The 27256-nt window shown below is 37.5% G+C and overlaps 2 protein-coding genes across 12 annotated transcripts in view; both read left to right on the plus strand.

Moving 5' to 3' along the window:
* ubr3 (ubiquitin protein ligase E3 component n-recognin 3) overlaps positions 1–7006 on the plus strand; it is a 42008-nt gene extending 35002 nt beyond the window's left edge. For all 5 annotated transcript variants that reach the window (XM_083536666.1, XM_083536668.1, XM_083536669.1 and 2 more), the window contains 7 exons: positions 639–763; positions 3597–3701; positions 4158–4283; positions 4501–4680; positions 4787–4996; positions 5375–5514; positions 5613–7006. In XM_083536666.1, the coding sequence (XP_083392792.1) occupies positions 639–763; positions 3597–3701; positions 4158–4283; positions 4501–4680; positions 4787–4996; positions 5375–5514; positions 5613–5730 (1004 nt within the window). In that variant the 3' untranslated portion in view covers positions 5731–7006. The remainder of the gene's footprint in view (positions 1–638; positions 764–3596; positions 3702–4157; positions 4284–4500; positions 4681–4786; positions 4997–5374; positions 5515–5612) is intronic.
* A 2294-nt stretch (positions 7007–9300) lies between these two features.
* myo3b (myosin IIIB) overlaps positions 9301–27256 on the plus strand; it is a gene marked incomplete at its 3' end in the record, with an annotated part of 77144 nt that continues 59188 nt past the window's right edge. For 4 of the 7 annotated variants that reach the window (XM_083536687.1, XM_083536690.1, XM_083536689.1 and 1 more), the window contains exons 1-8: positions 9304–9432; positions 12636–12695; positions 17712–17895; positions 18629–18763; positions 19354–19458; positions 20436–20535; positions 21726–21802; positions 22438–22583. In XM_083536687.1, the coding sequence (XP_083392813.1) occupies positions 9410–9432; positions 12636–12695; positions 17712–17895; positions 18629–18763; positions 19354–19458; positions 20436–20535; positions 21726–21802; positions 22438–22583 (830 nt within the window). In that variant the 5' untranslated portion in view covers positions 9304–9409. Of the gene's footprint in view, positions 9433–12217; positions 12344–12635; positions 12696–17711; positions 17896–18628; positions 18764–19353; positions 19459–20435; positions 20536–21725; positions 21803–22437; positions 22588–27256 lie in introns of those variants that run through there. The other 3 variants (XM_083536693.1, XM_083536688.1, XM_083536692.1) reach the window with 3 other exon arrangements.

Genomic DNA, 27256 nt, shown 5'->3' on the forward strand with positions numbered 1-27256 from the left:
ATTAAATAATACATTGATAATGAGTTTATACTAGACTTACTTACAGGTTAGCAAAGCAGCTGAACTGTACCAGCTTTATAAACATTAAATTGGAAAAAAACGATGCATGTACAACAGCAACATAGTTCAAAATTTCTTAACAAAATATAACTAGTCCCTGCCCCATGTTTTTATTGCCTAATGGGTCCTTGACCTGAAGAACGTTGAGGACCCCTGTACTATCATAACCTGTATGCATATGAATATTCGATACATATCAATACTAATATACAGTATGTGTAAGACAGGATGTCTATGAAAACATTTCAGTGTTTCTTTCATTTTTATGCATCAAACAATAATTAGGACCTCATTGTTGTTATTGGACAACTGAAAAAAACTTTAGATGACATGCACAGTAGTAGGGGTTTTGATTGTCTGGATTTGTTTCAAACTTTTTTTTTTTTTTTGACTTTAGATTTAGTGTCAAGAAGAATGTTTTGTAAATTCATGATTATGAATAAAACGTATACTATAGGCTGGAATACAGCTACTTTAACCTGCATCATGTTTGTTAGTCAACTTCATCCACTTATGGTTTTTGCCTTTTACTATGCATTTCCTCACTTTTAACGGTCATTATTTGTGTGTTTTTGCAGATCACTTTACGTCAATTGTGAAGGTTCTGTACACGCTGCTGTATACTCAGGCCCTGGCTGCGCTGTCTATTAAACTCAGCCCTGAGGAAAGACTGGCCTGGAGCAACAGTGGAGCAGCCAAGAAGGTAACGCCAATCAGAATAGTGACATGTTTGTTCACAACCAGTTATCTGCTATTAGGTGTAAAAATACCATAGGCAGATTATATTTACTGTTCAAGCATAGTTAATGAGAACATGCATGCATACATTGTTACAGCACTGGTTATTCTGGTTTACTGGGTAAAACCCAGACTTATTCAGTTGTCTGACAGAACAATGCACACACTGTATACTAAGCATGGGTTTAACGGTAACACAGTAATAAGCAATTTGGTATTTAAAAACGCCTTTGCACTGCCATGTACATACACACTGTAGACGAAGGACATTTGTCTTAAAACAATTTAAGACTTGAATACAGAGCGTCCATCATCATTATGGAAGGTTATCATTATCTGTAAGGATTGTTACATTATTGTGCCACTTTATTAAATCTAAATTGGAGAAAGTGAGACCATGGGATATAAATGAGGAGACACAAATCTGAGTAGTTCCTGATTGTCCTTCAGGCTCCTTTATACCCCATTATCCAGATCTGCTTCTCTTTTCCAACACATTACACGCATTAACGTTGCTACACAGCTTTACTGCTGCTAGCTTGCTGTTTTAAATCGCTACATATTCAGCATAATACAAGCAAGCCTTTTGCAGTCCAAAAAAAAGGCACTTATTTGAGAATGTGCTAAGAAATGCAGAAGTAAAAAACAAATCACAATGATTATTACTCTGTTGTATTTATTATATTGCTGTTTAGTTCAAGCTTTTTTCTATAGTGCTTTTCACAGTGGATATTGTCTCAAAACAGCTTTAAAGAACGTACGATTTATAGAACAAAAATATTTAATAAAGGTGAATTAAGTGTATTTATCCCTGATGAGCAGCCTTGGCTGAATGTGGCTAGGAAAAACTAACTTGGATGCTATGAGGAAGAAACCTTGAGAGGAACCAGACCCAAAAGGGGAACACGTCCTCATTTGGGGGATATAAAGAGTGTTTTTTTTTTTTTTTTTTTTTATAAAAAATTAAAACAATGCAAAACACTAGATAGAGAGATCACTACTCATAATCACACACTCAGGTGCTCATGGTAAAGTCCTTTCTAAAGTCTTTTACAGTCAGTTGAAGTGAGTAACTCATAAAAAAAAAAAAGCTCATCATCTGAGATCATGATAGATCAACACCAACTCCTCCATTCTAGAGCCTTTAAATGTTCAAAGAAGTCTTAATGCTAAAACGCTACAGGAAGTGGGATTCAAATGGTGCTGCTACGTCTCTAGATGGTTTGAGATGTTTGCGGGTTCGGCATCTACTCTTTGAAGGGCCATAATCATCATGGGGTGGGACAACTTGGGCTTGGCGCAACCTCAGGATGCCTCGGGATGTGAAGAGAAAGAGAAGCAGTGGGGAGGAATTAGCGTAGCTGTTATTTGATAATGTGTGTTTGATCAGATGTATTGGAGCACAAGGTTATGATATGTGATGTGTGTTGTGTGTTATATGTAGACCTTGGTAAAAAAGATACATCCTTCATCTGCGCTTAAACTGGGAGAGTGTCTGAGCCCCAAACACTGTCAAGGAAGCCTATTTCAAAGTTTTGTATCTATATGTGAAAATGCTCTACCACCTTTAGTGGACTTTGCTATTCTAGGAACTACTAGAAGTCCAGAGTTTTGAGATATGAAAGAGTGTGACTGATTTTAGCGTGTTAGAAGACTAGATAGATACATGGGAGCTAAACTATTTAAGTATTTGTAGATCAGTAGCAATAGTTTGTAGTCGATTCAAAACCTAACAGGTAGCTACTGTAGGGATGATAAGATTGGGGTTATATGGTCATATTTTCTCGACCTTCTGAGAACTGTGGCTTCTGCATTCTGGACTAATGGTAGCTTGTTTATTAATAATGTCAGACAACCACCTAGTAATGCATTACAATAGTCCAGTCTGAAAGTTATGAATGCATGGACGAGCTTCTCTGCATCAGATATAGACGATTTTCTTAGCAATATTTCAAAGGTGGAAGAAGGCTGTTTTCCTATTATGGGTGACTATGATTTTCAAGTTGATTTGCTGGAGCTTTTGTGTACTGGTTTTTGGGATGATGAGCAATATCGCTTTCTTATTAAAATTTAATAATAGGAAGGTCATCATCATTCTATCTTTTAATTCTTTAACACACTCGGTTAACCTGGCCAATTGAGATGTTTCGTCTGCCTTGATTAGATATATAGCTGGGTTTCATCAGCATAACAGTGGAAGCTAATCCCATGCCTTTTAATAATATTTCCAAAGGGAAGCATGTATATTGCGAAAAGCCGGTGTCTTAAAACTGAAAGTTGTGGCACCCCATTATTTACTTTCATTAGCCTGGATAGTTCTCCATTTAAATCTTCAGAATGGTAACGTGATGGTATCAGACCGGTAGGATTTAAACCAACTTGATGTCTGTCATTGAATGCCGATGTAATTCTGTAAGCGATCCAGGAGAAAGTCATGATCGATCATGTCGAATGCAGCACCAAGATCTAGTAAATCTAACAGAGATGTAGCCTTGATCCATAGCTAAAAACAGTTAATTTGTGATTTAAACTAGTGCAGTTACTGTACACAGACTGAAACTCCTTCTTCAAGGATATTGTTTTCTTGTAATAACTGGACAGACACAATCTTTTCTAAAATCTTGGACATGACCGGAAGGTTTGAAATGGGTTTGTAATTTGATATTTAATTTGTATACAAATTAGGTTTTCTAATAAGGGTTTTATGGTTTAGGGAATAATTCCTAATTTTTCATTTACTATAATTTGTGTGGTTATGTACTACTATGCAGTAATAACAGTCATTTTCTTTCATATAGAACTTGCCAAACTCTGAGAAATCATGGGAGGCCCTCCTCAGTCATGTGATCAGTGAGCTCACCAAGGCCAATGGGGCCTATGACAAAAACCCTAATGAGACCATGGTAAAAATGCCTTGATTTTTAATAATCCATATTATTCCACTAATGTATTTGTCTTTGCACTCTAGTGGAAGAGCCAGAATTATAATTTAGTAGCAGAGCAAAAGACATTTAATTTTCTTGAAAAAGAAATTGTGTGCTACAGTACAGAAAAAGAAATCGGGGGGGGGGGGGGCAAGGGAAAACGGAATATTCAAGACATCAAATTATTTCTGTAAAGCGTTCCAACTTCAGGCACTTTGTTAATTCTAAAATCATATGCTATTTTAATATAATTTCAACACAGACTTGATGAAAGGACATTTTTGTCTGCCATTTAAATTATTCTACTGAATAACTTTATGGGTGCTGTAGCCGTGACTCCATTTTAACTGTTTGAGCGTCTTTCCAATATCCATGTGAACATTCCCAATGGAATACATTATTGAAAAGGAGATTTATTTTCTTTTCTCTCTTTAGTTGAGTTCAAGTGTATGGTCTCCTCAATCCATAGAGTTTGCATTGCAGCAATTCTGTTTGCCCTTCATGCGTCTGTCCTGTCTTCTTCAACATCACCTCTATGGGGACAATCTGCCTGGCTGCCTGGTATTGTGACTGACACACACACACACACACACACACACACACACACACACACGTGCATGCATAATCACACATGCACTCTTTTTTTACATATAGTTTTTAATGTCAGGAGTACTTGCACACATTTACATGCATGTAAAACATATATATATATATTATTCTCCATTGGCTTGGGAAGATTAAGAGCCAGATGCATTGTAAGACTGTGACTGTTTTTCAGGTAGAGGAGGAGTTCACATTGCTGGCAGGCAGTTTGGGTTGGTTGTCTGCTTCGTTTCAGCCCAGCACCTCCATGAACAGTGCAGTGTGCCTAGAATCAAACATCAACGCCTTTGAGCTCATCTCTCAGTGGTGCTCTGAGCTTATCAGCCTGGCAGACACGCCTTCACGGCAGACTATGGTCAGCTTCATTCATTCTTGTATTGCTTATTATCCATGAACGCCTGTCAGGTTAGCCAGAAAAGAGATTTTAATCAGAATAGGTTTGTGGTGTTTTGTTTTTGTAGTCTCTGGTGGCGCAGAACCCTCACTGGTCCGCTCCCCGTCTGCTGCAGCTGCCCGACAACTACAACACTATCTTTCAGTACTACCACAGGAAGTCCTGCACTGTGTGTAATAAGACACCCAAGGACCCAGCTCTGTGCCTCGTGTGTGGTGCGTTTGTCTGTCTCAAGGGCCTCTGCTGCAAACAGCAGGGTGTCTGCGAGTGTGTGCTGGTGAGTGCTGATGCGCTATAGGTTTGTACGTCGAATGCGATTATGCATGCATCAGTTATTTTTATTTCTTTTGGTTTAACTATCAGATCCATATTGGATCGCTTACTGTGTTTACAGCCTCATATGTGACCAATAAGTGATCAAAACACTGTAAACTGAAAAAAAAAATTTGTTTGGATACAACTGGTGCAGAGAAACGGCTTTAGCAAGGCTTTCTGGAGAATGCTGAAGAAAGCAATTTTGAAGTAGAACTACTAAGCAGAAGTAATAGTGTCATTATGCAGCATCGTTGTAAATGAGCATGAACAGCTTGTTATAAAAGATCTGGAGGTTTAAGGAAAATTATCATTTTTAAAGATCATTTCTCTTTTTCTGTAGCACTCTCAGCACTGTGGTGCCGCAACAGGGATCTTCCTCCTAATAAATGCCTCTGTGATCATCATCATCCGTGGTCATCGCTTCTGTCTGTGGGGGTCCGTTTATCTGGATGCTCACGGAGAGGAAGACCGAGACCTTCGGTATGGACGTTCACTTTCACATAGACAAATATTTAATCTTTTTGATCGCTGAAACTGCAGATGTGTGAAATGTTGATGTTGATTGTGTTTGTGTTTAGTCGTGGCAAGCCTCTATTCCTGTGCGAGGAGCGATACCGTGTGTTGGAGCAGCAGTGGGTGTCGCACACCTTTGACCACATCAACAAGCGCTGGGGTCCCCACTATAACGGACTTTAACACACAAACCCCAACTGCAGGGAGCCAGATCACAGTGGGCATCAGTGCCAGCCTCTCTCTCTTTTTTGATATATGCTATCATGTAATATATATATAAAAACAATGCTGTGAGTGAATTGCTGCTACAGCCTTGGTTATGTGAAGTTAAGTGTACAATCATGCCTAATGACTAACAGCGTGTGTGGGTTTTTATTTTTTTTTAAGGATTTTTGGTGGATTTGAAAAGGGGAAGAGATTTTATCTTTGTTTTTGGGACTGTCTCACAGTGAAAGCACAAATTGACCTAATCCTGAGTCCATTTATCGTGTGCTGTTTGGACACAAATTTCAGAAAACCCACAGAAGTTTAGTGCATTGGAGAGCAAAACACCACAGGGGGCTGTCGTGTCCGAACCGTATAGAAAATCCGGACAAATCCGACGCCAACTGTAGAAGTAGACTTCCCACGCCATTATGGAAAAATGAGGCATTTGGTTTCCCCCTTAACCGCTCACTAAACAGACGTAACAAACTGGCATCAGACATCAGTTATCAACCATCATTGTAATCCCATTACTAATGCAACAAATTATTCAGTGGCATCCTCCATTCTCAGAACTCAGGCCTTTAAATGTTTATGTGGAATAAGTGTTAAGTGAAGCTGCTTGTTCCACTGAAATAACCACTGAACGGTAGAACAAGAATTTCTTACCCATCAAGGCCTAGTTGCATCCATCCTCAGGAATTTTTTTTTTCTGTAGTTAAAGAACTTTTAATATGTAAATGAATGTTGCTATTTGATGTTGGTAGTTAATTATATTATTGCACAAATGATTTTAGGCTCTGGCAGAAGGCACTGTGGTGATGGCAGTCAGCTGGATTTCAGCAGTTTGCTGTGACCTTGCCAATCACTTCTTTTCTCATCAAACTGGTTAAATCACGGTACTACTGGCTAAATGATAGAGCAAACGTTTCCCTATCAAATTTGTCAACATTTCGTATACCAATCTTATTGGCAGTCATGCCATGTTTCACAGAGGCTTTCAAATGTTCTGTACCCATCCCAAAAGATCTAGTTCTTTCATTGTCTCTTCCCATGGTAGTTTTCAAACAGTGTTTGGTTCTGTCCAGTGTCCACAGTGCATTCACAGTTTGTAGTTAAGATGTGTTTAAAAAAATGCACTTTGTCCTTAATGGTCTTTAATGAGTGTATTGTATTATTATTTTTCTCAACATCTGCAATGATGTTCTTGTACAAGCATTTTCATGTACCATAGTCCAACATTTTTCTGCTCTGTTTAGAGCTCAAAACAAAAAAAAATTTCCGAGGAGCAAGAGCATTTGTAACAAAATCAGATTTTGTAACAGATTAAAATAACATACTTGTGTTATATTAAGCACAAAGTAAACATGTGAATTTAGATTTGCTTTAAAAAAAAAAAAAAAAAGGTTATTAATATTTCTTCAAAAGGTGGCGGTTTCTTTTCCAGTGGCCAAGATTAAAATCGGGCCCCACAAAGTCAGCAGCAAGGACTTCAAAATATAGTTGCATCTTTTGCATAGGTATTCTACTTTTTATATTAATGTCTTGCCCCCTTCATATGTTCTTGTGTAATACATATGAGAAATTATTTCTTAATATTTATTATAAGATGTTTTTGTATGGAATTTGTAAAAACTATTCACCTATGAGTTTTAGTTTCTTTACATTGTTTAAAATGTTCCATTGGTATGTATTTGTCACTCTTGTGAGCTTTCTCACACATGCTGACAACAGGCAAAAATGAGTGATTTTCACACATAATTCAGATAGCGGTCTGTTCCCGGCTTTGAAACATGATTGAGGATTTCAGTGTGTGTGTTTTTTCCCCCCTTCTACACAATTTGCAACATCCCATTTCTCTGTCCATTTTATTATGAAGGAGCCACCAATGAACACCAAAAAGCATGTTTTGGTTTTGTTCTTCATCACCATATTAGGTATTGATTCTCAATGCTGCACTTACACAATGCTGGAGGGAAAAGCCAGGCACTTTAATACTCAGTTCCTGTCCTTCTCTTGTCTTGAAATCTTGCATGCTGCTGTTTTTCCCTCTCTTTTTGTTTTTCAGCCCAAATATTGTATAATTGGACAAAGGAATTTTTTTTTTTTTTTTTTTTTTTTTTTTTTTTTTTTTTTTTTTTTGCAGAGTTCTGGGTATATATTGAAATGCAAAGCTGCAATGTTGTTCTGTGTGTGTGGTGTGAGGTGAGTGACTGAGGCAGAATTACAGTACATTACTGTAGGTGCTGATTCCAACTTTCAGATTGCTAATCAGAAAGGGTGGCAGACATTTAATGCAAAATGTAACATATGTGAATAAAATATAACAATACTCTGACATGCTTGTATTATAATTATTATATTATAAGTTCTTGACTCTTCCGAACTTGTTTTCTAGATGTTTTTGTTATTATTATTGAACATTCTTTCTTACCTATATATATTTGCTATATAAAAATAATGTTAGTGTTGACTCAAAAATTATTTATTTCTTTATTTTTTTATATTTTTAAATCATAGTTTTAATAATTTAAGTTATTCTTTGAGGAATTTTATTAAGAAAAATGGTCTGGCATTAAGGAATTGTTGTTTTTAAATTAAAGATCTTTTTATTTTTCATAACTTATTTACCAGTCATTCCAAATAAAATTATTCTTGTTAGAATTCTTATTTATAAATTATGTTTAAAGAATCTAATCTAATTTGGGTGAATTTATTTACTATTATTTATTTAAGTGACCCCACCATTGTCCATATTATTAGGTAAGGAAGTGAAGTGAATGCTTTAGGACAATTTAAATGTGCATTTTTCATAACCAAGATACATTTTGGAAATTGAAATTAAACTGATTCATGGATTAATGCAGAAACTATCATTTTTAGAATCTTGTCATTAAGGTAATGTGTAGCTGTTGTGGGCTCGGGCTGCAAAAGTGCTGTAGATGTAGGCTTTATTAGTGGTTTATTTAAAGCAAGTGACTTCATAGGTTAAAATTCTTCCATGTGCATACATGTTTGTAAATTGAATATCAGAATAACAGGCCCAGGGTCATTCGGGGTTTTCCTCATTTCATTCCAGTTCAGCAAACTAGCGACTGAATAGGGCTGAACATTAGAAGCAAAGTATTTTGGGGTCACAACACAGTAGCTGCTTATTTGGCCTTGGCTGCTGCTGGTGGGTCTTATTAGCTCAGCTTATCCAAGAGATAGGAAGCTAGTAGAAAAATGGAAATATATAATCTGTTCTTTCACCGTTTAAAAGCCTTTTAAATAAGTCCAGATTCTTTTTTTTCTTAATTAGGCTAATGTGTGAAAGATAAGCACTATGCACTCACCAACTTTTTTTTATTATTGTTATTTACTCTGTAAAGAAATCCTGCATAAAGCCTTTGACTTTACCCTCTTTTTTTATGATGCCAAAAATTCAACATAAACATAGGGTTTATATTTTTATGGTCATTTTGTCATGAGTTTGGAGTGGATTTGTAATTTCACTAATGGTGTGTGGGGGTGTGTGTGTGTGTGTGTGTGTGTGGGGAGCTGTGGGACTGGCAGAATGGTAACTGTGGTGTGACGTACAGCTTCCTCTGTCACCGCTTCTTCTCACATTCCACTCAATTATTAACCCTCATGGAAAGCCTTGAAAATCACTTCTGCAATGTTACGAGATGGCCATGGCAGGTGAGGGTTTTTTTTTTCCACCAGAAAACTACCGTTTAATTGTTTAACAGAATTTGTGTGACTTCAGATGGAATAACGTGGAATTAGTCTACAGGGACTCTTGTACCTGGTATTGTCATGAAGGAAAATAAGCTCCAGGTGTATGGCATTATACTACATTATAATCTACACCTTTAAATTCACTCGTTCCTGCTTGCTTTTCTTTATTTATTTATTTTGAAGGAAATGTAAATAGAAGAGTTGATGCATCCAATAATGGGTAAGGCAATGTACATTCTGCAATTACCAAAACAGTTTACAAATATGCTTTTTATGTATTATCTCTATATATTGTCCAATGCTTAAGTAACTTTTTTATAATATTGAATTAAGCACACTTAATTCTGAGTCATTATTTCATTCCTTATTGTTTGTTCATTATATCCTTATATGTAACTACTGCTGTGACCTTGATTTGCCTTCAATCTTTGGTAGTTTGAGGACAAACACATTTTCCTCCTTTTCCTTATTAATGCATTTTCCTTTTATGCAAATGGATGTGTGGCAGTGTGTACCTAAGATGTCAGCTACCACCCGGGGATGTAGAAGCCAAGTGCATGTTCCCTCTGGGATATATGAAGCCAGCCACATCATCTTTCCAAATTGTTGCTTATGCAATGTGACAATATGAATATACACCGAGGAATGTGCTAGCTGCCCTCTTTCGCATAAATTAGTTCACAGATTCCCACTGTTATATAGTGAATAGTGTTTTCTGCTTGACCGGGAACTTTCAGGAAGGTCACAAATAATGCAGTGATTGTAATATTAAAAAATCCTCCGCTTCCTTTCAATACATACACATTGGAGCAGATGACCTAGAAGTATGCTGTCCTGCTGTAGAATGTTTTGCAGCACTAGATTTGTGTTGGTTTTCCATTGTTAGTGTAAAGGATGTACACTGGGGGAGTATACATGCATGCGAATTAGGGAGGGGTTCAGCAAGATGTACAGTGTATCCGGAAAGTATTCAAAACACTTCACTTTTCCCCACATTTTATGTTACAGCCTTATTCCAAAATGGATTCAATTCATTATTTTTCTAAAATTCTATAATCAATACCCCATACTGACAACGTCAAAAAAGTTTGTTTGTTTAAAATCTTTGCAAATTTATAAAAATAAATAAATAAATAAAAAAAATCACATGTACATAAGTATTCAGTCTTTGTCATGAAACTGAAAATTGAGCTCAGGTGCATCCCGTTTCCACTGATCATCCTTAAGTTGTTTCTACAACCTGCCTATATAAGGTTCCACAGTTAACAGTGCATGATGAAGCCCAAGGAATTGTCGTAAACCACCTGAGACAGGATTATATCGAGGCATAGATCTGGGAAGGGTGCAGAAATATTTCGTTTGGAACCACCAGGACTCTTCCTAGAGCGGGCTGCTCGGCCAAACTGAGCAATTAGCCTGAGAAGAGCCTTAATCAGGGAGGTGACCAAGAACCCGATGGTCATTCTGAAAGAGCTCCAGCATTTTTCTGTGGAGAGAGGACAACCTTCCAGAAGAACAGCCATCTCTGCAGCACTCTACCAATCAGACCTGTAAGGTAGAGTGTCCAGACTGAAGCCACTCCTCAGTAAAAGGCACATGACACCTCTCCTGGAGTTTTCCAAAAGGCACCTAAAGGACTCTCAGACCATGAAAAAAAAATTCTTGAACTCTTTGGCCTGAAGTGTCGTGTCTGAAGGAAACCAGGCACAGCTCATCATATGGCCTAGACCATCCCTACAGTGAAACATGATGGTGGCAGCATCATGCTGTGGAGATATTTTTCAGCAGCATGAACTGGGAGACTAGTCAGGATCAAGGGAAAAATGAATGGAGAAATGAACAGAGACATCCTTGATGAAAACCTAAGACTGGGGCAACAGTTCATCTTCCAATAGAACAATGACCCTAAGCACACAAACAAGAAGTGGCAACGGGACGACTCTTTGAATGTTTCTCTTATTCGTGATCCGCATATTTGATTTGGCACATGTTTTACACTGGATGCCCTTCCTAACCCTCCCCATTTATCTGGGCTTGGGACCAGCAATGGATTGTGCAACCGTAATGGCTGGGTTAAAAGCTGTAAATAAATGTCATTATGATAGTTTGTAGAATTTTGAGGAAAATAATGAATTGAATCAATTTTGAAATAAAACATAAGCTGTGGAAAACGTGAAGCGCTCTAAATAATTTCCGGGTGCACTGTAGGTAAAAGTGTTTGTTGACGCCATGTCCACACATTTATTTATTTTGGTTCTTCTGTCAGAGCAAGACAGCCTGCTAGGACAGAATGTACTGATCCATGACTAGGACATAGAATTTAGCAAACAGTGACCTTAAAGTTTCTTGACCTTGGCTTTTACTGTTGCTTTTTTTTTTTCAGCTTGTTCAGCTTCCTTCTCAAGCTGATGTTCTCCTTAATGGACAGAGAGATTTGGCAACCTCATTGTGATTCCTGGCCTTGTAGGCCTGGCTCTTCTTAACCCCAATATTCAGAGGCAAACTAGAACAGAGGATTTTAACCTAGTAGTATAAGAAATACACCTGAAAACCCCAGTATACTAACTTTTATGCCAATAGGTAGAACCTGTTCCATTGTTGACCTCAATAATTTCATCAAGTAAGGGCTGAGTATTACTTTACTGAAATGGGTAAGGTGTATCTCCCATTATGCAAGATGTTCATGTGAAATTATGTGATTTGGTGTTTCTTTTTTTAATATATATATTTGTCACATAGCATTAGTCCCTAGGTGTATGGATTTTTCCTGGCATTGTGGCTTGTGGCCCTGTCACTCAGATACGACTCCCCTCCAGTGAGCAGATGGCTGTATAAAAATATTTACAGCAAAAAGTGCATCATAATCTATCAGGTGTGGTATATTCCAAAACCAGCCGTTTGGTGCATTATTACATGACCATTACTAAAAATGTATGTCTCGTGAGAAGAATAAGAAAAGAGTATCACACTACTAGACAAAATATCTGCAGTTGGGATGCAGCAGTTTCAGGGGAAAAAAAACGTTGCAATTTTTGTTTGTTCATTTATTTAGACATCTGTCTGCTGTGGTCTAGGTTCACAAGTGTTTGACTCATTCTGTTACTTATGTTTCTAAGGCATGGTATACTAAGGGGTTGTTGTGTTGTTGTTTTTTGTATGTATAGGCTGGCTAACTCCAAAGAAACAGAGGGAAAAGAATTATACCATCTTCACGGCAGGATATGGTGAGAGAGAAACCTAGAGTCTGATGATCTACACTGTGCTGATTAATGTGCAAATTCATTTAATATTTAAATGCCATTTATACATATACACTTACCATGCACTTTGTTGGGAAAAACCTGTAAACCTGCACATTCAAGCAGCTCTAAACAATTATGTGAAAAAACTAACATGGAGATACAGATCAAGAGCTTCAGTTGATGTTTATATCAAACACCAAATGTGATCTCTGTGATTTTTTTTTTTTTTTTTTTTATCATCACATGGTTGTTAGGATAGGAACGTTTAAATTTTTCCCTAAATTGCTGACTGTGGGATCCTGGGATATTCATACATTGCAGTCTCTAGAGTTTACACAGCATGGTGCAAGAAAACAAGGAACAGAAATAGTAATTTAATGATATTTTACAATTGCGTTAAGCAGAAAAGCATCTCAGTGTGTACAAAACATCTGAGGGTGATGAGCTACAACAAAGGACGACCACTTCAGTTTCCACTTGTGCAAACCACGGAACAAGAATCTGAAGCTATAATGGTGATAGACTGGTCAAAAAGTCATCTGAAAAAAGTATTTAAATAACTTTATTGTTCCTGTGCTCATTATAGATTTAATATCTTGTATTTGGATGACAGTAGTGGAACCAGATGTGGTATGTTTCTGTAGCAGCTAATCATGCTGCACATTTCCTGTGTTCTTATACTTCTTACAACATGAGAGCACAACAGACAAGTAGGAACTAACCCTTGTGTAGCCATGGAATTGTGCTTGCTGTGTAAGATGAGGTGCGCCATTGTTATTCAAACACACTCTTGTTCTCCCAAGTTTATTTTTTTTCAGATGTTTATTACATGATAAATGTCATGAACCTTGGCATACTCCCACCTTGCATTGTGAAATGCACATAGTTTTTGACTTTTGATTGTTGTATTGAATGTATAATTAAATTTTTATTTTTTTTTACTTAAATATGACCTTAACTAATAAGATGTTTAGATCCTGTGTTTAGCTGTGTTCATTCTTATTGTGTACTGAAGTACTGACTGAGTAATGTAATCCCAGATACCCCTCTCTCTCTTTCTTTGTTTCTCATTTCCTAGTATCATCTTTCATCGTGTTCTGTAACCGCTTGCTGCGATGTAGTGCACCCTGTGGATTACTATTTATAGGCATTGAGTAATTTTTAATGAATGAAAAGAAACAATTAAGTCTAAAATTATGCAACTTTACATATGTGCATTAAAAATACTTAAAATAAATGCAGAGGAACTGTCAGCCTCTCAGTCTACAGATAGTATTTTTTAGAAAAAATGTAAGGTCCAGAGGGCGCTCAAGTGGCACAACAGGAAAGCAATGACAGCCATCAGTGGCCAAGAGCCGAGGAAGTAAAATTACCCATGGGATGGATGCCATATTTATGATTTCATGATTCTAGCCAATCATAAATGTCTCTGATTCCATGAATGCAGAGAAGCACAGATGTCTCTTTTCTGTCAGTTTTGTGTGTCCCTTTGACACAGCATGAGCTTCCAAATGAAGTCCAAAAGATGCAATTGACTGGCATCACATTTTGGAGGGAGAATGTGAAACTTTTACTGTCCCCGAATGGTTGTTGTAGTGTGATTGAGGAGGGCTGGGTGGGAATTAACAGGTTACTAAACTGTGAATCACTATGGGGAAGACAAAAGTGCTTTCAGTACCATTAAGTTACAATGTTTTTCCTGGCTTATGATAGCTCCTCAAATTCCTCTACCAATTTTGTAGCATAGAAATTTTTAGCTGCTTTTCATGTGCAACATTGATATGAATGCCGGAACCGAAGGCTTCACAACAGAAAATTGCCCACACTTTCTCCATCACATTGCTTCTACTGGCTTCCCTTGTTCCTGCTGCACCAAGGTGCCATTTCTTCCCCAGATAAGTGACACACATGCACACAGCCATCCACACAATGTTAAAGAAAGCATGATTTATCAATCCAGGTTACTTTGAGCCTTGAGTACCCATGACCTTGTTGCTGGTTCACTGGTTGCCCTTGCATGGACTACTTTTGGTAGATTCTAACCACAAAGGATCACATAAGACTTGCCATTGCTGTGATGTGCCCTTGTGTAGTGCTGTTGTTTTCACCTAGGTCCTTTTTCCACCTGTTCCTCGTTCTTCATGTGTATTCTCCCTGGACCGGAGCTCATAGCAACATGGCCCATGTTTATCAGTGGAGCAGAGCCACTGGGTTTAGTCTATCACAGAGCTTTTATCAGATGCAATACAAAGCAGTTTAGTTTATATATTTGTCAGAAAGTTGCAAGTGAAAATGGAAGACTGGTAGTCTTGATGCTTGTTCAACATATTTAAATGAGATATTTGGTTAGATTGAAGTGTTCTAGAGCAGTGTGGTATGGAATTATAATCCATCATCCAGTTTTTGCTGATGTTTAAAAAATTGACAGCATTAATTTTCTCTAACAGAACCAGTTTACAGTAGCTGATTGGCAGTTATTAGAGTTTTGGGGATGTTTTGATCTTATGTTACAGGTGTTTCTTTGAAACATGAGTGTAGTATATTGTGCTCCTTTATGACTGGCTACTTCTCTCTGTTGAATATTTAAAACGTGATCACATTTCACATTACAGTTTAATGAACTATTCATGAAAGCCGATTAGCATGATTTTGGGCTTTGACACATTTCCACCTTAGATATACACACACGTGCAGACAGTCATTTCAACAACGTGGTTCTGAAGAACCGGACAGGAATAAGGTCTGTTGTCTTTCCTTTTTTTTTTTTTGTTTGTTTACATTGTTTTCTCCTATACTATTCTAACCCACAATGTGTTTATATTTGATGAAACCGTAGTCGACTTAAAAAAAAAACGCAGATCATTTCATTATCTGTAATTTTATCAAAATTACCTTAGTATCGGGGAGTTTTTTTCTTGCCGCAGTCACCACCGGCTTGCTCATCAGGGACAAACGCACATTTATAAAGAACATCTTATTCATTCTCTATCACCAACTTATTTGTGTAAAGCTGCTTTGAGACAATGTTCATTGTTTAAAATGCTATACAAATATACATTTATTTCAAATGAATTGAATAATTTACTAATTGTTTTTGTTGTGTATGGAAATATTAATGACCATAATAAGCACTATTATCTGATTCTAGCATCAGATGAAAGTGCATGTTACATAGTTTGTTTTATGCAACTTTCGCCCAAACTGCTTATAATTCAAGAATGTGCAATGCATTAAATATGTAATAATTTTAAGATTATTGGTTTTCTGACCTTGGCATTAAAATAACAGCAAAAAAAAGAGATTAATGTTTAAGTTAATTAGTTCATTTATGAAGAAATGTAAATTGAAATAGTGAACTATAAACAGGACATCTTTCTACAAAAGCAGTGTTATATTAAAGTTGTTTTGTTGTTAGAAGTTTATAGGACTTGAGTTTATAGCCTGTGTTTGTGAAAGTTAATATTGGAGTATCGGATGATCTTGTCACTGCACTCGCACAGATGCTGCGAGCAACATGACCCTCTTGCAAAAACAATAGTCTGTCAGAGACACTCAGTGACTGCATTCAGGCAAGAGTGTTAATATGATAGAGTGTAGGATATTTCCAGATTTTTTATTTACACTTTTTCCACCCCACAATGTTTTTTTTTAATCTAACTGCTATAACTTAGCTGTGTGCCCTTTTGAGATGCTTGCATTTTTTTGTCCCTGCAAGCTGTTTTGTAATCTTTGTATTTATTGTGATATTTATTCATTTCTAAGAATTAAATGTTCTGCTGCTAAGCAAGTTAAATTTTGGTCGTGTTTTGTTCAGAAGGGTGATTTTAGACCTCCATCTCTACTGTACGTAATGGATTTTGCTTTGGAGACAGAGAGCGTTTTCAGGATTGCCTGTGGAGAACTGGTAAATGTTTGTTTCCAGCTAAAAATGGACCCATTAGAGACATCTGTCATAGGTTAGACTGCACTTACCATGTCCCCCTCAGCAAATAAATGAGAACTATGAAATATCCATCTCCCTGAGTACAACCCCCACCATCACTCACTCTGTCCTGCTGTAATTCATAATTCTGCCCGAGCCGCTGAGCGTGCACCATTTACCTTCTCCACTTCAACCTGCGTCCTAAATAAATGCGGCTATAGTGCACAGGGTCACATACAAGCGCACATATACATCACACACATCCAAGAACTGTGTTTCAAAATGTGCTGCATCTTCACCATTAGAAAAATGCATCTCTAATTTGCATGGAAGTTCATTTTGTGTGTTTTCTCAGTCATGTTAGTTTGAGATATTAGGTCTGTGACTTGCTCTCACAGATTTGATAAGAATTATATTAAATCAATCCGTGTGGCACTAATTCTTATTCCCACTTCTTTTACCCAAGTCCTTGTCTTACTCAAAACATTGTACCCTCTGATAAACATTACCTTAGTGACAAAACAGGCTTGCGTTTCTAGACACAGACTCACTTTGTGATCTAGTTTTCAACGGTCATTTTATAAGAGAATACATTTTTTTCTAACTTGAAATGGGATGAGCATACATTGTAAGTCGGTGCAAGACTTGGCTCAACAGACACTCCACTTTAAGGTAGAGGTAATCTTCCTTAAATCCAATAATGTTAAGAGGATTGCTGAGCTCATAATGTGAAGCAGCAGTCTTCTGTGTCCAGTTTGCCTCCCTTTGGGTTTCTGTTCTTCTCTCTTGGGTAATTTACTTTGTTTAGCTTCTGTAGCTTGCTATGATCACTTTATTATTGTGAGTACTTTGCAATGGAAGCACTGAATGGACGCAGGATTTCGTTTTCCTTGTGAGTATAAGTTGCTTGCAAACAGTGCTTGTCCAATATAACAGTGAAAGTTCCTGTTTATACTTGTTAATCTGAACTAGATATTACAAACTCTGTAGGAAAGAATCTCTGTTCTGTAAATAATGAGGTGACTGTGATTCTGACTGGAGCTGTGATGAGATTCTGGGTGTATGTTGTATTTTAGGAGATCACTGTATGGGCTTTATCCATACAAGTCCAGCATGATCAGGCTAGAGGGGCTGGAGCACCCCTCTGATGACTGGCATATTGTGGAGACGATCGGGGAGGGAACCTATGGCAAAGTCTACAAAGTCACCAACAGGAAGGATGGAAGTCAAGCAGCTGTAAAAGTTCTGGATCCTATTAATGTAAGTCATTAATACACTTAGATTTGCTGACAAAATGCTTGTTAACAGTAACCATACAATTTTTATATGAAAAACTATGGTTTCTGTGATATTTTGTAACGTTGAAATATCCAAAAATAAGTTTATGTAAGATAGGAGCCAAATGTTGAATTATCATCAATGTCAAGTATTGACAGAATTGATCTGAATATTTTTAATTCTTTAGTTTTAAGAGAAAATCTTAGTCATAGTCATACTTTGAGCCCCAGAGGTCATAAGGCAGTATATACTTCAATTAATATTTTAACATTTTAAATAAGTTTTTAATTAACATTCAATATGCTCTGTTAACTGTTGTTCAGTGACCGCTATTAGATCAGTTATTACTCTCAAGGACTTATCCTTACAGTTTATCCTTTAAGTTTAGAAAAGCATAGAGAGATGGCAGATAGTTTTGTTTATATTAAAATTAGGATCAGTGGTGTATACTGTCTGTAGGTCTGTCTCTCACTGGCTTCATTGTGTGTGTTATTTAGCAAGTGTGTGTAAACCCTTATAAACCTATAGAGCAGTACACTGAGGATGAAGCTGTAGCTGCTGCACTGTTTTCACCGATTATTCTTAAAAGTGACCACTGTCTTTCCATATGTACATTAAACATACATTTACGACTGTTTATTAACTTTGTGATTTCTATAACCCATGTGAAAGTTAGGCTTTTTCCCTAGTGTGTGGTTTTTTTTTTCCCCCCCAGGATGTTGATGAGGAGATTGAGGCAGAGTACAACATCCTGCACTCCCTTTCAAACCATCCTAATGTGGTTAAGTTCCTAGGCATGTTCTATAAAGCTGATGAGTTTGCTGGAGGACAGCTGTGGTTGGTTCTAGAGGTTGGACACTTTAAAAATATATATATCTACACACACGCACGCACACACACACACACACACACACACACACACACACACACACACACACACACACACACACACACACACACACACATATATACATATACATATATATATATATATATATATTTATTTTTTTCTTATTGTATTTTATATCAATCATTTAAAAAAGGGTTCTCTCTAGGAATTTTTGTTTAGTCAATCTGAGGGAACACTTAAATAGAACCCTGTAACACACTATTTTAGAAGATGATTCGAGTAGAACCTCTACTAGTTAAAACTGCTAATAATTTACAATAAGTACCCATGAGGATATTTTACATGTACCTGAAGCAAGCACTTGAATAAGAAAAATTTACACATAGTTTTGCATGTAACTTTGCTGTCTCTACATTGTGTTGTTCGGAAGTATTTAGCTGTTTTTGCTGATGGCTCTGGAGATATAATAGTAAGAAATAAATGTAAAATGCACCTCCTGATGTGTGGTGTGTGTTTGCTGCTTCTTTGTTGCTTATAAATAACGAAGCAGTAATGAATAGGGAGTCAGTGTGTGTTTTATTCTCTCTCAGTTGTGTAATGGGGGTTCAGTAACAGAACTGATAAAGGGTTTGCTGATGAGAGGGAAACGTCTGGAGGAGCCTGCCATCTCTTACATTCTCTGTGGTGCTTTGCTGGTAAAAGAGGCACACACGCGCACACACACACACACACACACACACACACACACACACACACACACACACACACACACACAGACACACACAGACACACACACACTCCCACACTGGCAAGTTAATCTGCAAACAGCACAAGACAAGGGTAGGTGAAGTAGCTGGCTCAGCAGTCTGCCTTCAGAATAGAAGGGGTACAGACCTAGCTGTAGAAACAGTAAAACAATCACATGACATGAGACAAGAGCAATATAAATTAAGCTACCATCCCAGTGCACTGCCTTACAAAGCCTTTTGGGGGCCATAAATGCTTCTTCATCGACTAAGCAATTTTAGGCTAAAATAGGCAAAATTACCTACTATTTTTTTTTTATTACCTATTTCCAACATAAATCATAGTGTCCAAGCTTAAAAAAATTTAATGTGCATAAAATCATCATGAAATATTTTAATCAACAGTTAAATAATTATTTCTTTTGAAAAAGCAAATTTCAAATCACAAGAACATTAATTATTTTTGTAGAATTATTTTAGCAGCAGGACTTTACAAGCTAATGCAAGTGTTGTACCTGCATCAAAAAGCACAAGTTATATTGACAGAAACTTGAATGACTGTACAATATAAAAGGCATTTTAACAACTTTTAACGTTTGTATTAATGCCATGGGTCTATGGATATTAACTTCTTTGTAATAAACAGGACAATCAGTTTTACATATTACTAGCGCAATTAAAGGAGGCTGAGAGCTAATACCGCTTCAGTTAGCCATTCATATTTATTCCGCTTCTCTCCAACTAAACCTCATTAGAGCTATTTGGATACACTTTGATAATGCAACACAACAATGATGTATAATATGTAACCTTGTGTTACACAGGAACATTACACAATATCTGCTGATCACAGTTTGAATCAGCTATCCATTGATCTTATATTAAGCCTTCCTCCAGTTGCTCCCAATTTTTCTTCTCCACATCAGGGCCTGCAACATCTGCACAACAACCGAATAATCCATCGAGACATCAAGGGCAACAACATCCTGCTCACCACAGATGGAGGAGTCAAACTGGTGGATTTTGGTAATAGCTGTTTATAGTACACTCTGCACTGACAGCCTGTGGCATTGTGTTGCTGTTCACCTAGACATGCTGACAGCCTGTCCTTAAAAAGGCTGAATACTGTAGGTCTACAGAGTCCTCTGCTGTAACATACAAGTGTCTATATTTAGCAGCATAGCCATGAGCAATGGCAGGCAGAAAATTGAGTCTAAGATCTAAAATCAGCTTAAAACTGGAAGGTGAATTTTGCTTCTGTCAGTTTTGTGAAACATTTGACTTCCTGTTTGCAGTGCCAGCTCAGACTCAGAAATAGCTTTTATCGCTAATTTGAGCAGGAGGGTTTTGTCTGTGCGTGCATGTGCGTGTGTGTGTGTGTGTGTGTGTGTGTGTGTTAGTTTTTTTTTGGTGGGGGTGTAAAGTCTGTGTGAGTGCAGAGAGTGAAAGAGAGATTGATGAGGGGGGAGGAAATGACTTTGGCTTGCCTGAGGCATGTTTGGGTGTGTGTGAGGTGGGAAATGGAGCCCTGCAGGGAGACAAAACTGCTCCTTTTCATTACAAACAATGATAGCGAAGATGATGATGATGATGATGATGATGATGATTGCTTGTTCACTGGGCCATGGTTGTGCCATGTCACACTATGTATCCCTGCTTCGAAAGATCAAAGGATGTTGATATCTGTGTATCTGTCTGCATTCTTAACGTCAGAGTAAATCTCAGTCTAAACCATTTGACCATTTCAAATGTATGTTTTGAAAACCACTGAATCTGCTATAGCACAATTTAGAAGCATCTCACCAACCTTGTTCAGTATGACTGTTATAGTTGCAACAAATCATGTTGCTACATTAATAAAGTATAAACTGTTTCAAATATTATTTCTTTACACACCATCTTCCTGTTTTTTTGTTGTTGTTGATAAAATCTAAATCAGTAATAATTATTTTTTAAATGTATTCATTCATTAAAATCATTCCCTTTCAAATGATCTGATGGGGACAACCATGTGTACTTGGTCTACTTAAATAATGGTAGCTGGATTATTCTGTTTACTGAAACCATTTTAGTTTGATGGTTTATATAAATGTTAAAAGGGGGTGAGGGCAAATAGTGGTAAAGAAATCATTGAAATACACATTCTCCCTGTGGAATATGAATGTCATTTCCATAATAGGATCTCTAAAACGGGTTTGGGACTGCTTCTGTTGCAGGTGTGTCAGCTCAGCTGTCGAGTGCACGCTTGCACAGAAACACGTCAGTCGGAACGCCTTTCTGGATGGCTCCTGAGGTATCTCCTCCCATTCTCTCTTACTCTTTATTTCTGTCTTGTACATTTATATGCAGTATGTACCCATTTTTGCTGGGGGATGTTTTTCAATTTCATCCTTCCAGCCATTATGCACATTATGCAAATCTATAGGTTAATGAAGTATTGTTTGAAGAATCACAGTTTGGATTTTGATTGATCTGTACAGCCCTGCGTCAAAGACTGTGGGCTTTTGAGCACGTGCATTCTCAAGTGTGTCACTGTAGGGGTCGTGTGAAGGTTAATAGCAGAGAGCTGGTTTGTCCCTTACTTGTTCTATTTGGTAGTGAAGCGAGATGATTGGGCTAGAGGGGGTCTGGCCTTTAGGCCAATTAGAATGCAGTCAGCAGGAGCGATTCTTTTGTTACTTGATTGGTCACAGTGACGTACGAGCCTTTTATGGCCTAGATGAGAAAAGACCATGTGTTTAAAAGCCTACACTACTGGCAACAGTCATTCCTAAAGTGTTTGTATAATTTTTCAGGAACAACACAAAAATGGTGTAAAGTTTGTTAGTCCACACATCAACGCCCACTGACAAACATTGTGCACATACAAATTATACAATGCTTTCAGTATGCTGTGTAGGGGTTGAAAGGTTTTTATTTTCTCCATAGGTGATTGCATGTGAGCAGCAGTTGGATTACTCATATGATGCCCGCTGTGATGTGTGGTCTCTGGGCATCACTGCTATCGAGCTGGCTGAGGGAGATCCACCACTGGCTGAGATGCATCCTGTAAAAGCACTGTTTAAAATACCGAGGTGAGACAGCAGAGGGCACCATGCACCCACCCAAACCTAGAGGGAAGTTTAGAAAAGAGAAGATGGGTTGGGAAAACGGAGAAATTATGTAAAAGATGTGTGGAAGAAAGCTGGGTTCTTACAATACACTCTGGTGGGAGTAGAGGATCCTGTCCAAGAGCTGCTAATTGGGCGATTCTTTTAGAGGAAAATTGATATGATGGTTTAAAAGGAGATTTGATAATTGTTTATTTTAATAATTGTTTGTGAAGGACTTTAATTTCCAGTGTGTAAAATTGAATCGCACTGAAATCGAATGAATTCAGCTTGACATTTTATGCTTTTATTGAAAAAAAATTTCACCCAATCACAAAATCTGTCTCTACACGTTGTTCTGATTAATGATTATTTGAAAGCTTTGATGGTTAAAGCATTTGACCTGTCATCGGCACAATCACACTATTATCTCACACAATGCAGTGTGCCTGTGCCCTCTGATTGCAATTTGCATGTGTGATTAGCTGCTTCTTTTTTCATTGAGATGAGGCTGACACTTTGGCTACCTGCACAATGTTATATGTCCCTCACCGAGCATGCATGAGAGGAGGGCTCTCAGCTGCTGGTGTGATGCTAACCTTACACACACCTTTAGTGTGAACCAACATCTCAAACATGTTCGAGGTTTAACAAATGCTACTAGAACCTGTGAAATCAGTGATGTCATTGCCTATCAGGAGATAACTCCTACCTTGCAGTTAAACTAACACTAAGCTCAATATGATGGACAGTAAAGTATAATGCTTATGAATTCTGAACTATACAATTCTGAATTCTGTTGCATGACATATCCTAAGTAGATTTCTATTTCTAGATATAAAAAAGTAATTTGCAAGTATATCATTCTGAGTTGATATCCGACGACTTCTGTCTGTCCTGCTCTCTCCTTTTCTTCTTTCCCTTAATTCTTAATTTTCCTGAAATGAGAACAGATACTTGGATGAGACACATAAATCAGTGGAATAGGGACCTTCAGCAAGGCCATGTCTGAATAAAAAGGAATGTGTGTGTGTGTGTGTGTGTGTGTGTGTGTGTGTGTGTGTGTGTGTGTGTGTGTGTGTGTGTGTGTGTGTGTGTGTGTGTGTGTGCACTGAAGTGTGAAATGATTCTGTTAACATGTCATCTGTCGTGGTCACTCGCACTCCCATACTGGGCTGGCCTCGGACATTGATATTATGAGTGGGTGTGTGGAGACTTGAGACTGTCAGTAGGAGGTGTTTCCACCTCATAATGAAGGACATCTGTGACTATGGAACACTGATTTACACCAAGGTTACAGAATGACTGAATATACTCTTTAAAATGTCACTATGTAGATTTCTAATGAATTACTTACAGGCACAATTTATTGCAATGACACTATTCATTTCTGGTGTCCAGCTGCAAAATAAGATTCAGAGTCGTAATACGACCAGACCTTCTGTGGATTTTTATAGCACTCTGTTAAATTGCTTTACTATTCTTATTTAGACACTGGGTTGTCCAGCTGTTTACCGTATTTCATTAGAGAGTCAATCATAACATTTTATTTTATACAGTTATTTTTAATGGATATAGTGAGATTGGATAACTTCTTCATAACTTTTGAGATTCTAACTTCTTGAAAAAAATAGAGAAATAAATGTCTTGACTTTTTCATTTATTTATTTTTTTATTTAGAATTTGGATATATTATAAATTTAATGTACAGTTTTAAATGTCAGAAACAGATAACAGGCTAAAATTTTGCAACTTCCAAAAGAGGTGTTTAAAGTCAGACTCTTAAACTTGGTAAAAATAAATTCCGTATATATGCCCATAATACATTTACCATAATATTGTATGAAATGTGCAATTGATTAGGTATTGGTTTTGTTTTGCTTTCATACATTCTCTCATAATCTTGTCTGACAGAAATATCTCTAGTCTGACAGAAATATTACATTTAAAAAAATCTGCTTATTTCCTCAGAGATGACTGTAGACATAAGTACTTGAAGAGCCATGGAGCGTATTTCAAATAAGAGTAATGAAGTATATAGAAAACGTAAAAACGTGAAGACCATTAACACAATTAATTGCAACTAGCAGAGGTCATGATTTTAACATTATAAACATTATTTACTATCCAGGCATCAATATGATAAATTGGGTATTAGTTTCATTCTGATTTAGCTCTGGATCTTCCAGCATTTGCCTAGTGTCCTCTACGACAGGTTTTAGTGCTTCTTGTGATTCATCACACCTGCTTAATCTTACCAGCTGAACCAAACCCTTCATGAGGTTAATACCAGATCTAAAATGTGCAGGGACATTTCAGGAACAGAATTAAGAATCTTTGTAGAATACTGAGAAGATTTACACTATATAGATAAAATGTTTGGACACCTGCCCATAAGATTTATATGTGCCTTTTGACCAGTCACACATGGCTGGAAAAGTCAGGTGTCCCAATACTTTGTCTATATAGTGTATATACCATAATAATATTCAATATTATTATCTACAATTGTAGACACATTTGTTTGACTAATTAACTGATTTCCTTTTTAGTCATTTTAAATTTTAAGAAATATTTACCAACATTATGACCACAATAATAATGACTAATGTGAAGCTTAATATATTTGTAGCAAGCTGTTTTGTCTTTTGACAGATTGATGCAAGTACTTCATAGTTAGATGCACTACTTCTGCACAACAGTCCATTTTTAGTTTTGTGTCCTGCTCAAAGCTTTTCTGAGAAATAATCATTAAATAGCCACCCGGGTTGCTCGGTAGTTCAGAAAAATTGCACAGCCCTTTTTATGTGGTAGATTACTATTGACAAAATGTCTACCAGCTCATGTGTCATGTACAGCTCTAGACGGCGCTGGACCCTGTGTTCAATTTTGATTGTGTGGCTTTCTTTAAACCATTTGAGTATATTTTTTGTTAATAATCCTAATATAATAATGCTTGATTGTGTAAAAGGAAATCTGTAAATATGGAAAAGCTTTTCTGGTTGAGAAATGGTTTTGTGAGAAAAACATCTCTAGAATTTGTATTGCACAAAATATTGTGTAGATGTTTGTCTCTAGGCCTGTATCTAACTTTTTATGCATGCATGAGCTTTGAGTTTGCAGACTGGTCTAGGGTGTTTGTGTGTGAGCTAGGTGGAGAGGCATCTTTATGATGAATGAGGTGAATTTCCAGTACATGATTTTCGAGCAGTCTGTGTTTGTGCATGTTTATGTCTGGTCATTTTTAATGCAGCCATAAGCATATTCTATGAGGGTACAAACCTACAACAAAAAACCTAAACAGGATTTTGGTGGGGAATATCTCTTGTTTTCTCCTGAAAGTGTAAGGGCTTTCATGTTTGTTTTGTCTATATCAGTTAATGCACTGTCTCGGCTGTGTGTTTGTGTGTGGGAATATTTGTGTGGCATCTGTGTGGGTTTTTTTTTTGTGTCTGCAGCTTGTCATCTGGAGTGTAACTAACTGATGTTTTGAGCCTCGTTGCTGACGGCGTCTGCGTTTGGCACCACACTCTCTGACATGTATTTAGCAGCTCTGCACCTTGATTAGAACAAACTGCCCCTGTTTACATGCTGTCTCACAAACAGGCGGCGAGGGGGGAAGCCTTGGCGGAATTTACACAGCACAATAAGGATGTTGAGCATTGCCATCAGCCACGCTGGTTTCCACTTTGTTATGTAGAAGCGGCTCGCCGTGGCGGTGCAACATCAAGGCGCGAGCATTGCTGCGGGCTCGCATTATAGTTTGTGTTGAAGAAGTCAGTTATTCTCCTTTGATCTGCTTTTCAGAGAGGACTGTCTGTCTGCATTTCTATCAAAGGACGCGGGGTGACTTAGAGCAGCCGAGGACGACAGATTACTGGTAGAAAAAAAAAAAGGAAAACGGTGCTTAACGGGGGTTTCGTTTATATATGCCTGACTGCTTTGTTCTCACGGATAGTTTATGATGAAAGAGAGAGAGGATGTGCCTATAAGTAGTGTGTCTTCCCTTGAACCTGTACAGCACCCTGGATCTAGTCAAGACTTCAATCAGTGTTAAAGTAGGATGAGGTATTTATACATGGGAAATGTGGAGGTAGAAAATAAGGGATTTGATCTCTCTGTCAGTTAACCATGTTGAAATAGTATCCAGAAATGTCGATCTTTCTGGTCCTAGAGGTCTCATTAGTCTCGGGCAAGGATTAATGTTTTTTTGTTTTTGGCTCAATTGCTTGCTTTCTGTTACTTGCTCCTCAATGTTTCAGAGTTCCTGTGAACTGCTTGCTTTAGGTGTCATGCTAAAGGACACATTGGCATTAAGTGACTCATCACCCAGTGATCATTATTTACAGTGATTAATAGTAATAGGGCTTGTACTATTACTAGTACTAGGGCTTGTACTATTAATATTCATGCATCCAGTTCACATTCTGTTCTGTCTGTATGCGACAAATGAGTCCAGAAGAGCTGGTACAGTACCTGGCTTGCCCCCGAGCATTTGTCTGTTGATGGATGGAGCCATGCTCAGGTTGCTGACAGGAGAATTATTTGCTCTCATAACCCGACCACACTGTGGCAGATGCTGTGTGACAGACACAGAGAGCCTTGGCTCATTTGTTATCTTCCACTGAAGCGCTACAGGTCTGGCCCACACCCAAAGT

Source organism: Silurus aristotelis (assembly GCF_946808225.1).
Source record: "Silurus aristotelis genome assembly, chromosome: 3".
Taxonomy (NCBI): Eukaryota; Metazoa; Chordata; class Actinopteri; order Siluriformes; family Siluridae; genus Silurus; species Silurus aristotelis.